Raw genomic sequence first — 14,110 nt, forward strand, 5'->3', positions numbered from 1 at the left:
ATGGGGTTCTTGAAAGGAAAAATAGACATCTCCTCGAGGTAGCCGGGCCATTATGTTTGCACGGCAGGTTCCTTCTCATTACTGGGGTGATGCCATTCTTACCGCTGCTTATCTCATCAACCGTGTGCTTACCCGTGTCCTTGATGGTCGTTCCCCCGTTGATCTCCTCCAAGGTTCCTCCTCCTTTGTGGTTCCCCCCAAAGTTTTTGGTTGTGTTGGCTATGTCCGCAATCATCATCCTCATGGGAAATTTGATCCACGGAGCATTCGGTGTATTTTTCTGGGCTATTCTGCGACCCAGAAAGGATACAAGTGTTACCATCCACCTTCTCGTCGTACTTTTGTCTCCATGGATATTGTCTTCCATGAGTCCTTGTCATATTATTCCCAGACACCTCTTCAGGGGGAGCAGGATCAGGGTTTTGAAGATGTGTCTGCTATTCTTCCGGCTTCTATTCAGGGGGAGCCCTCTGTAACTTCAGCTCCTATAGTGGCTCCTATTCAGGGGGAGCGTAGACCAGTCAGTCAAATCCCTGTTGATAAGGTATATACCCGGGAGCGCACAGGACAAGTTGAGACTACCACCACCACCATACCACCTCCACAATCGTCTGCACTTGATCCAGATCCAGACCCTACTACATCATCTGGTAAGGATCCTTCCCTTGACTTACCTATCGCTGTTCGTAAAGGCGTTAGGTCATGCACCCAACACCCCATCTCCAATGTTGTTTCCTATGATGCTTTATCTCCTTCCTATCGTGCATTTGTTTCTTCTCTTCCTCTGTTTCTATTCCTCAGAAATGGCAGGAGGCGATTGCAGATCCAAAGTGGAAAGCAGCCATGATGGAAGAAATGACGGCCTTACTTAAAAATGAGACATGGGAGCTAGTTGTTCTTCCTTTGGGTAAGAAACCAGTCGGGTGCAAATGGGTATTTGTTGTCAAGCAGAAGCCAGATGGAACAGTGGATAGATATAAAGCCAGGCTTGTGGCCAGAGGCTTCACTCGGACTTATGGGATCGACTACCAGGAGACATTTGCCCCTGTTGCAAAGTTGAACGTCCGGGTCTTCTTGTCTTGTCTTGTCAACTTTGGGGGACCTCGAGCGTTGGATGTAAAAATGCATTTCTTCATGGGAGTTGGTAGAGGAGGTTTATATGGATGTTCCTCCGGGTTTTTCCTCTGACAAGACCCATGGGAAAGTTTGTAGGCTCAAAAGGGCACTCTATGGGTTGAAGCAATCTCCACTGGCATGGTTTGGTAGGTTTCATAAAGCCATGGTCTCCTGTGGATACAAATAGAGTCATGCTGATCACACTCTGTTCATCAAGCGAAAGGGAGAAAAGGTCACTCTTCTCATAGTTTATGTTGATGACATAGTTGTGACTGGTAATGATACAAATGAAGTTTCTCACCTGAAGGCTTTCTTGGGACGAGAATTTGACATAAAAGATCTAGGACAGCTAAGATATTTTCTTGGGATTGAAGTTGCCCGTTCTCCAAAAGGCATCTTTCTCTCCCAGAGAAAGTATGTTCTAGATTTACTATCAGAGACTGGTTTGCTTGGTTGTCATCCTTGTGACACTCCCTTGGAAGCTACTACCCGTCTGCAAGAGAAGGATGGTGAACCTGTTGATAAGGGCAGATATCAACGATTGGTGGGCAAGCTAATTTATCTTTCCCACACCAGACCAGATATTGCCATTACTGTGAGTCTTGTGAGCCAGTTCATGCATGATCCTTATTCCACTCACATGGCTGCTGTTCTTCGTATTCTCCATTACTTGAAGTCAGCTTCAGGAAAGGGGATCTTTTTATCTCCTCATGACCATCTTCGCATTGAGGCTTACACAGATGCTGACTGGGGTGGTAACCCTGACAGGAAATCTACCTCCGGCTATTGTACTTTTGTTGGAGGAAATCTAGTCACATGGCGGAGTAAAAAGCAAAATGTTGTGGCAAGATCTAGTGCTGAAGCTGAATTCCGTGCTATGGCCCAGGGCATATGTGAGTTACTGTGGCTTTAGATTTTACTCCTTGATATTCGTGGTTCTGTCCATCTTCCAATGATGTTGTACTGTGACAACAAAACAGCAATTAGCATTGCCCACAATCCAGTGCAGCATGACCGTACCAAACATGTGGAGATTGACAGACACTTCATCAAGGAGAAGTTAGAGAGTGGGCAGATTTGTATTCCTTTTGTGAAGTTTGGAGATCAACTGGCTGATGTCTTCACCAAAGGGTTGAGTGGGAAGTTGTTTTATCCTAGTCTAGTCAAGTTGGGCATGTGTGATATCTATGCCCCAACTTGAGGGGGAGTGTTGAGATGTGTTACCCGATATTATAAGGGTATTTTGGATTTTTTATTTATGCTTTATTTATGTACTTTTGAACAAGGGTAAGATTGTAATTTGGGCTGTGACACTGTTTACGTGAACAGTGTTTCCCTTTGTAATCTTTTTTATTATTATTATTATAAATAGAGAGTTTGACTGATCTCATTGATCATTCAAGCCATTCACGAAATTCCTGTTTTGTTAACAGACAATGATAAAGACAATACGATTTAAAGTGGTTCGGCAACCTTGCCTACATCCACTACCAAGTGATGTCAACAAATTGCCATTTTTGTGGTTCGGCACGAATGACGCAGACGTCTCTGTCGGAACGCGGATTTGATGCAGACTTCTCTGTCAGAAAGTGGACATCTCCTATTTCTCATGGACGTACTCTTGTTTTTTGCCTCAAACAGTACTTGGATTTTGACCATAACTTCCTGTTTGAGCTTATAGTGACTTGATTCTTAAACCAATGGAAAGCAGAATCAGAGAGCTACAATTTTCATGTTTGAGCTAGGGCCAAATACAAATGTAAGGGGTTCCAAATTGCTCATGAAGCTGTTGCATGTGCAAATGCAGGGTTCTGAACAGCTTGGACGAGTCCCGTTGTACGACCCATAACTTCCTAACTTTTATTCCGATCAACTTGATTCTAAATCCCAGTGAAAGAAGACTTAAAATCCTACAAATCTCAGTTTGATTACTTCATGGCAAAACCATTCTTTGATAAAGCATTTTATCCATTAAGTGCCTGAAAGGGATAAAAATGAACGTCACTTGAGTGTGGACGTTCGTGCTATTGTCCTGACTTACACAGATAGAGGTTTTGAGAATCACTCAAAAGCTCCCCTTTCTGCTCCGACGTCTGCGCGAGGATGCAGACATCTGTCCAGAAGGTGTGGATGTTCGCGCACTTGAGTGCGGACGTCCGTGACACAGAACTGTGTGTCTGAACAGAGCAAATCACAAAACCAAACCTCCCAAGTTTGGGGGTTTGTTCCTTTAGATCTTTACTGACTTAATTAGGGATTTTGAGAATATATTACCACACTTAGGAAATAAAACATTTATAAGATTGAAACTACTTCCTAAATCTTGATCTTTATGAGGATTCCTTGAAACTTCATCTTCAACTTGTACTCTTTAATCCTTCAAGACTTTGACCTTACTGAAGGGAAGCTAGAGTCTTCCACTTGGGCTTCTCTACTTCATCCCATTTGGCACTCGAGCTTGTCTTGGATCTTCCATTTGCGATGCTTGCTCGATGACTCTTTCACATTACTATTCATGCTTGATTGAGTTTTCTCTTGATCAAAATCTTCTCTGATGCATGACAGTCCACTTATGCACTTGGGATTGTATAGATCCTTTCATATTACCACACATGTTAGTAATCCCATGGACCATCATCTTGTTGTGAGTTTTATCACCAGAACCTAAGGCAGAATGGTAGACTCCCCATATGCTAACAACTAGTACATTTATGACTTCATAGTCTGGATGGTTGGATGTTTGGACCATGAACTAAAAGGGCTCAATGATAGTAAAGGTATATATATTTATGATTTCAAAGCATAGCAGATCTAGAAGAATCTAAATCTACAAGTGAATGGATATTCAGTTCAGGTTGTTCTGCGATTCATCGGGTTCTACCAAGAAAACTTTTAGAGGTCGTGTTACCTGTAACAACTGTTGTTGAATTATGGCCCAATACCTACAAAATCTTTATGTTGTAATAGTGAAGCAACATGATCATATGATAATTAGACATATTTGGACAAGGCATGTTCAACCTCATAGTTGACTTTGATTTTGCAAAATGATAATGAAACGATAACATGAAAATCTTCCTAGAGACTGCTATTCCTGAATGATCTTATAGGCTTTTTTGCCACTCTCAATTACTAGATATTGAGTATTGAGTGATTGACAAGTGTGTGGGTCACCAATTTCCATCATCTAAGCAATCAGCATGATAACATAAAAAAATTCCTGTAACGCGGCACTGCTTGCTACTGTCCAGTAAGGGTCAAATGGTTTAGTAACTTTTCTAATCATATGTTGTCTCAAGTGCTGCTTTAGAAGAACTATAGAACCATCTGCAATTTCTGAAAAGAAAACAATGTTATTGAATGCAGCTAGCTACACTGGATTTCATTGCTTGTGCAACTGCGGATGTATTTGCAATGACTGATTCAGGGAGTCAGCTCTCATCTCTTGTGTCTGGATACCGGGTTTACCATGGTGGTGGTCATGCTCCAACCTTGCGGCCCAACAAGAAGAGGCTTGCAGCCATTTTGTCACAGAATGGTACCATCGGATGGAGAAGGTTTGAAGAGAGAGTACAAAAGATGATCAAAGAAGATCAAAGGGTACGTGCAAGGGTTTTTGGTCGAAGCATTTATCGGCAACCAAGGTCCTCAGAGTGCATGTGCAAGGCCAACTAGCAATCCTCATTCCTAACCATGACCAAGTCATTTTCATCTCTTCTTCCAGAGACCTTTTATTCATTCATTATTTCGTAGCCAAATTATATTATTGCCCTTGTCCTACATATCAGGCACAATTCAGACAATCCTGGGTGAAGAACTAGGCCAATCTCATCAAGCTGCCACACCCTTCTCTTTTTTCCCCTTTTCCCCTTTGGGGCAGAGCTATATTTGTGTCTCACATTGATCAATGCATATAAGGAATAGATCTGTACATCACAAAGAGTTGTTACAACAAAACATGGATCAATACAAAAAGTTTTTTCATCTCTCTTCTAACATCAGGGGCTGCAAGTACAACCATGGTTTTAGTGCACTGTATCGGAACGGGTATTGGCAACACGCAAAAGCGATACAATACTAATACGGTATCGGCTTGGATCGGTTGTATCGGATAAAATTACCCCTGAATTTCTTTTAAAAATGAGTTTTCTGATCATTTTACCCCTTGTTCGTATCGTGCTATTGATACGGTATTGGCATGGTATCGATATCGGGAGATACGATACCGATATTTAGAACCATGAGTACAACCCCCCCCTGCCCCCCAACCCCCAAAAAATAAATAAATAAATAAATGATAATCCTTTTTTCTCCCCACCCAACAAAAAAAAAATCCCAAATTGCTGATAATCCACATTCCTTGAAGGCCGGATCACCACTTATTAAACTTTGTCACTGCAACTCTTTGATTAAAAGTGAACTTCCAAAATGATCTGCTCTTGCTTAATGATAAAATTAGTCACGAAACGACTATCTCAAATAAATAAACTCTGAATTGACAAAATGGAACCTATTAATTGATTTCAGGGAAAGGATTCTCTAAACCTATCCAATGGACCATGGACTAAACAGCCACTGCCCGAAAGGATTTTGTCCAGGGGATCGTCACCCCCGAATTTGGATCTGCTACCCACATGGGGACGGGTGGGAACAGATCTGAACCCTCCATGGGGGTGTGGGACCCACCTCTAGGGTACAAGACCCACTACCCATGGAGGGGTCAGATCTGTCCCCACCCGTCCCCATGTGGGTAGCTGATCCGGATTCGCAACCCCTCATCCCCCTCCCCACTATTGTATTTTAATTTATTTCGTTTAGTCAATTTTCATAAAAATTTTTGACATATTTCACTTTATTATTATTACGAGACGACACACACAATCCTATTCTTAGTCCTACACGATCATCCACTTCTTAACCCAAGTGGTTGTTACCTGATGTGGCACAATCTTATGTATGTGCAATTGGTCAACTAAAATGTGGGAGATTTTCTTTTTGGGAAAAAGAACGCCACCCAATTATACAGCGTACACCGCCCCTGCATTCTTTCTCCCCTTTCTTATTGTTTCAATTTGAGACAAAAGAAAAAATAATTTTCTTAAGATATTTGGTAGGAAACCGATGGATATGAACAATGTAGAAAGTATGAAAAGTGAAGTTCCTCACAAACCTATTAATGATATAAGGGGGGGGGGGGGGGGGAATGACGGGGGAGTTCCTTAAAGCACACGGTGAAGACAACAGAGTTGAACTATAGTGGCAAGGTGAACACTTTAAGTTACAATTCAACACACGCAAGATACAAGGTTATCTATCTCTCACTCTCATGTGCTGTCTGGATTCAAAAAGATTTTTCTTTCCCTTGATGAGTGTAGAATCTATACTCTTAGCTCACTCTTCCTTATTAGTTCTCTTTGATGGAACTTGGAAGTTTTATGAGGGATTAGATTAGTATACAGATATATAATGATAATTAATTTGTTATGTGTGTCTCGAATTTGTGGATCCGTTTCGAAGAATGACCCGCTTTGATATTTTTTGGTGGCAATTTGAATGGAATTTTTTCTGAGATTTGTGATGGTAGTGGAGGGCTTGGGCTGATAGACCCATCATTGATCTCGTTGGGGGTGCGGGGGGTGAAGCCCCCGTAGTACGATTTGACCCGACCCGATGGAGGAGTATTTATGTTATTTACTCGTTTTGTTGTAAAGAGTAAGATTTGGGGGTTTTCGTTTTAGCGTTTTAGGGAGAGAGCAGCAGTGCCGTTTTGGATGTTTTTGAGAGTTCTTCATTGTAACTTTCTCCGATTTACATGGTAAAATAGCTTCACCTTCGCCTGTGAATGTCAATCGCTAGAAAAATATGAAGTGTATGGCTAACCCAATAACGAAAGTTTCGTAAAGGGACTGGAACAGGATACCATGAAACAAAAGATCTTCTTTCTAAAAAGATTTGATTTGAAATTATTATATGTCCATATTGGTATGTAAACCACGTTAAATCTTTGTGTTATTTTACTCTGATTTTATTTCTTTTCATGTTTTGCTTGGTGTTTGTTCTAATAAATCTGTTGTTAAGCTCTTCCTAACAATATCAATTACGAGACAAAAAGGACATATAAACGAGAGACTCCAACGAAGGTGGAACGTGGAAGGGTATATGTCAGCATGCATGGTTGCATGTTGGAAGTGGGTACCCACCCACCACCCCACAATGCATATATGGGACCCGTAGAATGAAAGCAAAAGGGCCTTCCTAAATTTCCTCCTCCATGACCCACTCAAGCCCAGCTGGGTTTCTTTCTCACCATTATCCAATTTCTTCCCTTTTCTTTCTTTCTTTCTTTCTTTCTTTCTTTCTTTCTTTTTCTTAAAAGCTGATTCACTAATCATGACCATGCATCCATGGGCCCAATTCATTTTAATTCTTGTCAAACTTTTATTGTAAAATAATAAAATTCCCCTATATAGGTAGAATCATTTAAACTTTCTCCTTTTATTTCTTTTTTCCAATAAGAAAACCTTTTTTTTCTTTTAAAAAAGAGAAAGAAGGAAAGAGACGAGAAGAAGAACCTTGCACTATTCACTACAAGCCCCTTTCACAAAAGACAAACAATTAGTGCGGTTGCTTTCTGCTCTCACCAATGAACTGAAGACATCTCAGCTAGTTCGGGCCCACTATCTCCCACTTCTTTTGTAGTTCTTGTCTTATCTGCTTCTCCAATCTACATCTCCTTTCCTCTTGCTTAATAACCGTAATTCTAGTTTTCCATAATTACAACATCATAAATACCTTTTAATTGACAACACAAAGCATTTAATTAGAAAGGAGAGAACGTAAATCCCACGCGCGCGTACGCTGGTCCCATGTGACTTCTCAGAGAGAGAGAGAGAAAAGCATGACTTTACGTGAGGGCGCGAGTCATGGAAACTGACGAGACAGGACGAGTCAACTCAACTCAACTCAACTCAACTGATGACCGCCGGCGAATATATATCCTTGAGAAGACCAACCACCTGTTGCATCGTCGGTCTTTTCTCTGGAGACTCGGCTGTACACAGATACCCGACTCGCATCGTCTCTACCATCTCACTCACCCAGTCGTCCCCAAGTCTCAACCTCGGGTCCAACGCCTCCTCCATGCTCCGCCTCTCCTTCACCAACCCCCGAACCCAACCCACCGTCTCTCTCGTGCCTGCCTTCCCCATCAACAATTCTATCAAAATCACCCCGAAGCTGTACACGTCAACCTCCGTTCCACCGGTTTCTTCCTCTCCTCGGAGTCCAAAACCGGCAATTCGCGGTTCGAAATCGTCTGCGACGAGGATGTTAGAAGACACAAGATGACCATGAACCACAGGCTTCGAACCGGCGTGGTGGAGGTACGCGAGTCCACGAGCGATCCCCAAAGCGATTCGATGGCGAGTCCGCCATCCCATCTTCTCCACCAAAGAGATCCCATTGTTCTGAAGCTCCCACGTGTCGTTGCTCCAGTCTTCCACATTTGTCTCCCCCGCCGGCAACTCATGCAACCACCGGTGCAAGTCGCCGTTCGGCATGAACTCGTATAACAGCAGCTTCTCCTTCCCTGCCATGAAAGTGAGACAAAATTAATCCGAAATCTGCCAGTTCGATTGCAGAAATTCTGGGACCCGCCAGTTCCGTTAGATTGTGACATCGACGGTGTCGGAACCCGTGAATCCATTTAATAAATAGAGTAGGTGGAAGAAGAATGAAACTAAAAAAAAAAAAATTCCCAAAAACATGAATTACGATTTAAAAATTATAGTTGCAGTGACGAGAAAGTAAGTACCTGCAATGCAATAACCGGAAAGGGGAAGGAGGTTAGGATGTTTAAGCCGAGAAAGATCATGGAACAATGCCACGGCGTCTTCGTGGGCGACATTTCTGCTCTTCTCCAATACCTTGACGGCAACGTGTATTTCTCCGGGTAACACCGCCGAATACACGGGTCCACCTCTCCCTTCTGCAAGCTGCGATTCCTTTCCGAAGTGAGAAGTGGCCACAATCAGATCCGTAAATGTCAGATTCATCAATGGTTTCTCAAACATCACTACCGGCGCCGACGACGGTTCTTTAATGTCTGCTACCCATGTCCCTGACTCGGTCTCGAATGCAAACGGTCCTGATTTCTCAATCTTAATCGGCAACTGAGTCGGTCTCGAGATCACCCATTGCTTTCTTTTCGCTCTCTTTCTCCTATACATGCAGGCTATGCACACAGCCATGGCGAAGACGATTGAAGTAGCTGCAATGACTGAACCCAGAACCAGAGCTTTTGGTTTTGAATTGGGTTTCTTCTTTTTCTTGCTTTGGACCTCGGGTTGGTGGTGTTCTCTGGGGGATTTGGGAGGGGCAGCTTTTCTCGGATGAGTTCGAATTGCCGGATTTAGGGCCTTTGAAGCATTGAAAATCCTCGTCTTGATGAAAGCTGAGTTACCAAATCTCTTGAGTTTATCCGGATCAACTCGGCCGGTGAACTTGTTTACTGAGACATTCAAATACTTGAGATTATCGACTGGAGGGAAATCAGAAGGGAAGCTACCGTTCATGGAATTCTCAGAAACGTCGAGGTATTTCAACGAGAGAAGGTTGGATAGGAGATTCGAATTCCCTGAAATGTTGCAGGTTGAGATGTCGAGATGCTCGAGCTTCCGTAGATTCTTGAATCCAGAAGGAAGAGTCCTCAGGTTATTGATCGAAAGGTCTAGAACTCTAAGATTAGGAAATCCCGAAAGATACACCGAGTTAGAGAAACTGTTGCGGGAGAGATTAAGCGTTTGAAGCGAAGAAGTAGAAACGATTCCTGATGTCAGCTCGAAACCAATACTCCCTCCAAGGTGATTCATGGAAAGATTGACCTCAACAAGACTCGGCATCGACCAGAATCTCCGTGGAACATACCCCTGAAGCAAATTATCCGAGAGATCAATCAATTGCAACTGCGACATGTTTCCGAGAAACTTCCATGAAACGGTCCCGCTCAGATTCCTCGAAGGAAGCTTTATTTCCTTAATTGGAGGATTCGGGCACTCTGCATCTGTAGAATTGAAAATCGAGACGTCGAAATTGGAGACAGAGCTGAACGCCTCTAAGATTAACTTCAGGTCTGTAGTGTTGCAGATCATAGACTCTGCCAAAAAAACGAAAAGAGAAAGAAAAAGAAAAACTTTGCAGAAGAAGAACTCCATTAGAGATTCAAGAGTGTAATCTCTCAGAATCTGCCATGGGAGAAAGAAAAAAAGAGAGCAAGCAAAGCTTATCGTATCGAATATTAGAACAAAGGAACAAGGGAGCGGAAACAGCAGAATTTTATCGTTATGTAAAGGGCAGAGAGCAGGTTCTTAGAAGTGGAGTTGACAGCGTTAAAATTAAACGGAAGGAGTTGACGGCGTTAGTGTGAACGTTTAATGAGTCAGAACGGTGGATTTGCGGTTGTCCCACAAGACTACCATAAGTGGAGTAGAAGAGAAGAGAGTCAAGCAAAACAGTCAGACCTGACTCTTCACGGATTCACCGCCTCTTTTGTGTTTCAAAGTCATAAATAACAACAATGGATGATTGGTGGAAGGAATGGTTGAGATGAGGTAATAACTTTGGATTTTTTTGTTTGTTCAGATCTAGCAAATCGGCCGTTTTATTTGACGAGATGAGTTGTAATACCACGTCAGCATATGACAGCTGGCTAATTTTGGATGATGTGGGGTAGGGCTGACCGTATAAGCCTGTTAATACTCTGATGGAGTGTTGGACATGTGATTTGTGTGCAGCGATTTGGGACAGTTGTTGGTCCTCCACCGCTGCCCTAAGCTGTACATTTGTATTTTCACGTGTGTAACCTGAAGGAGGCATACCTTATACCTACGTGGCTATTATGCCTTGAGAAGTATTTTGTGAATGTTGGGTGTAATGAGACACACTTAGTTGTGCCATGTGGCAAATTGAATCAGAGTTGGCTAAATAACAAAATGAAGCATTGAAATAATACAAGAGGAAAATTGGAGAGCATGCCAATTCATGAGAGACTGTATGATTGAATTTGCCAATTTAAATCGATGAGTCCCTTGACTATCTGTTTATACCCTATTTTCGGTTCGAAGATTGAATCTAGTAAATTTGAGGTCCTAAAGGCAACTGGGCCATAAAAGAATCGGTCTAAGAAATTATCAATCTAGAGTAATCGACCCGGTTAGACCTAGTTAGGAACTTATGCGTGACTTCTTGTACCATGATCAATGCAGTTATAGTCGGTCTGTCATGTTATAGGGTTAGCAGTTGCGATTGGTCACTCAAGCAATTATAATTTCTACAAGGACAACATGGAAAGTGGACCAGTTTTCAAATTGCTCAAATTTGGATGTCAAGAAAGACGAATATAAATAGAAAGTTTGACAAAGAAGAGGGGCCTTTGCCAAAATTCACACCTGAGCTACTCATTTTTTTTCTTTGTTTTTACCTTTCATTGTTGTAACTAAGATTAGGATTAGTTGATTTCCAAAATCATAGTGTAACAGTGATCTCCAGCATACTGATATGTTCCTATTTGTTGAAATTTATGCTCTTAATCATTTCGATTTTAATCTTTGTTAATAGTGTTTCATTTCCTTACATTTTAAACATCACATTTCAATCATGTTAAAAGTCCTTGGAACAATTGAAGGAGGAGAGTAATTTGCATTATCCTGATAGAAGTAAGACTGATTCTTTTAGCAATCGCATCATTTGAGCCTTTGTTGGCTCTAACACATCTCGCAACCAACCATATATGTGTGACCAAAATTATCGTCAACAACATCTAATGATTAGAATTGCCACTTAATGTATCTATAGGAAAAATTACATGATTAGCTACTTTTGGGTTTTTATTTTCAAAACGATCCACCCTATGTTTGAATTAATAAAAATAGACAAAACAAGTTAAGGTTTACAAAACTGGACAAAGTAGTGTTTCTCCTTCCCGCACTTATTTTTTTAGACTTTTTTACCCCTGCCATTGCCTTCTCACCCAAGCATCCTCTCCGTTCCCTGCAACTCCACCCCTGTCCTAGCCACCGTCATTCTCTACTACCCCAAGTAATAGAGGGACCAAAAAAAAAGAGATTTTTTGAGAGGGAAACTGCCGAGGAAGACGAAGGATGAAGGAGAGTCATTGTTTTGTCTAGTTTTATAAAACTAAACTTGTTTTTGTCTATTTCTGTTAACTCAAACATAGGGTGGACAGTTTTGTAAATGAAAACCCAAAAATAACTAATCATAAGGTAATTTACCCTTTTCCATATGGCATAATTAGGTGTACCATCCAGCCAACCTTGGTGGGTAGGCTGTCCAACCATGTCACTCAAATAAATTCTGCTCTAAGCCAATCTTTGATAAGCAAAGTCAACACAAGAGAATCTTGTCTCACAGTCCGGTTACAAGTTACAATAGTAGGGTACAACAAAAACAAAAGAGGTACTTACCTCCATTAGGCCAAACATCCTTGACATATGTGTCCAATACATCTCCTTTAAGCAATTGTTAAAGTTCGAGTTGAGTTTCCTGGACTCGGCTCCTGGCCAGCACCTTGCTCGGGCTGCATGTGCAGCACCGGACACAGTGAGGCGTGAAAAGATCGCTTCACCCCTACCCGAGTGTCTTGCTTAAGCAGGGGTGATGCGGTCTTTTCACGCCTCACCTAGTCCAACTGTGCAGCCCGGGCAAGGTGCTAGACAGAATCCTTTCTCGAGTTTCTCCTATGGTTACAAACCATTAGAGGAGTTTTTGGCTTCTCTCCATGATCCCTTACAATGGACTTTAACAAGCATTTGCTGACAACAAAAATATATGATTATAGCATTTTTTTTATTTTATTTGCAAAATGTTTTATAACCACACTTATTTATTGGTGTAGCTAGATTTTATAACTTCATTGAAATACAGGGTCCTCCCCTCCCCTCCATTATGTTGTTGCAAGCAAATACTACTTTTCACTCCTACAATCACTTAAGGGCCATTTGTTTGACGGGGACTTAAACGGGTTGGGAGAATTGGGATGGAAAAGTGCTGATGTGGCACTTCAAAGTCTCACATCAACTTTGTTTGGTTAACCTTGGGTGGTGAACTTACAAAAGCTCAGGGACTGAGTGGTCCCATAGTGTAGTGGGTTGGGGAACGGTGAGAATTTTACTTTTCCCATGAAGAGTAACCAAAGTCCCACCATTTTGGTGCGACTTTGGATAGAATAGGAATGGTGATTTTCAAGTGTCACGTCAACAGACAAAGCATTTGCAACATGAGCTAATCTAAATGCGCATCACAAAGAGAGAGAGGTTGTAACTTGTCAAGGACGACATAAGAGGTGGTTAAGGGTTTTGCAAAAATGTAGAGACTAAACAACAAAAGCATGTCTTTACTTTGGGGCATTATTGTTGTAAGAGGTGGATAAGGATTTTGCAAAAATGTAGAGACTACACAACAAAAGCATGTCTTTACTTTGGGGTATAACCAATTAACCACATCTTTACTTGTAAAATAATCTAGGAGGATAAGGCTGCATACATTATGACCCTCCTCAAACCCTGCAGTGGCGGGAGTTTCGTGCCCTGAATATGCCTTCTTATTTGTAAAATAATCATTTGAGCTACGAAATAGAGACAAAAGGGAATAGAATAGATTAATCGAAGGGAGGAAGTTTTAGATATCAAGAAACCTAGAATAATACACCTAATTATTCTTGATTTATCTGTTATGACAGTAAAGCCTTCTCCTCAGTGGGATATGGAGGATGTGACAACAAGCTCTAATTTAATAATCAGGATTTTGATATAACTCTCTCGTGTGATTAAGTATATTTATGCCTACACATTACGTTACCAATCAATGTCATTCATAAAATTATGATTTAATAATGCTTAGGAGAAGCAACACATTCTGATCCATGGAGGTTTCCACAAATAAGATCCAATTGACATTACTTTTTAAATTTTCAAAAAAA

The 14,110-nt window shown here is 41.5% G+C and overlaps 1 protein-coding gene and 1 pseudogene across 1 annotated transcript; one reads left to right on the top strand and one right to left on the bottom strand.

Moving 5' to 3' along the window:
• The window catches only part of LOC122651379, a 32,388-nt pseudogene extending 27,571 nt beyond the window's left edge, over nt 1-4,817 (top strand).
• Nucleotides 4,818-8,047: 3,230 nt separating this feature from the next.
• On the bottom strand, nt 8,048-10,411 carry LOC122651378 (calmodulin-binding receptor kinase CaMRLK). The gene is made up of 2 exons (XM_043844750.1): nt 8,930-10,411; nt 8,048-8,704 (listed from the first exon to the last, which is right to left on the bottom strand). Exons 1-2 carry the CDS (start codon nt 10,326-10,328, stop codon nt 8,085-8,087), a joined length of 2,019 nt encoding a protein of 672 aa, XP_043700685.1. The 5' UTR covers nt 10,329-10,411; the 3' UTR covers nt 8,048-8,084.
• Between the last annotated feature and the right edge of the window lie 3,699 nt (nt 10,412-14,110).

This window comes from Telopea speciosissima, chromosome 2, assembly GCF_018873765.1.
Source record: "Telopea speciosissima isolate NSW1024214 ecotype Mountain lineage chromosome 2, Tspe_v1, whole genome shotgun sequence".
Lineage (NCBI taxonomy): Eukaryota > Viridiplantae > Streptophyta > Magnoliopsida > Proteales > Proteaceae > Telopea > Telopea speciosissima.

Excerpts from the sequence above, each read along its gene's own strand:
- LOC122651378 (XM_043844750.1), bottom strand. The coding sequence starts at position 10,328 with ATGGAGTTCTTCTTCTGCAAAGTTTTTCTTTTTCTTTCTCTTTTCGTT. Across the intron at positions 8,705-8,929 it reads TTCCGGTTATTGCATTGCAG|GGAAGGAGAAGCTGCTGTTA; the intron begins GTACTTACTTTC and ends CTTTCATGGCAG.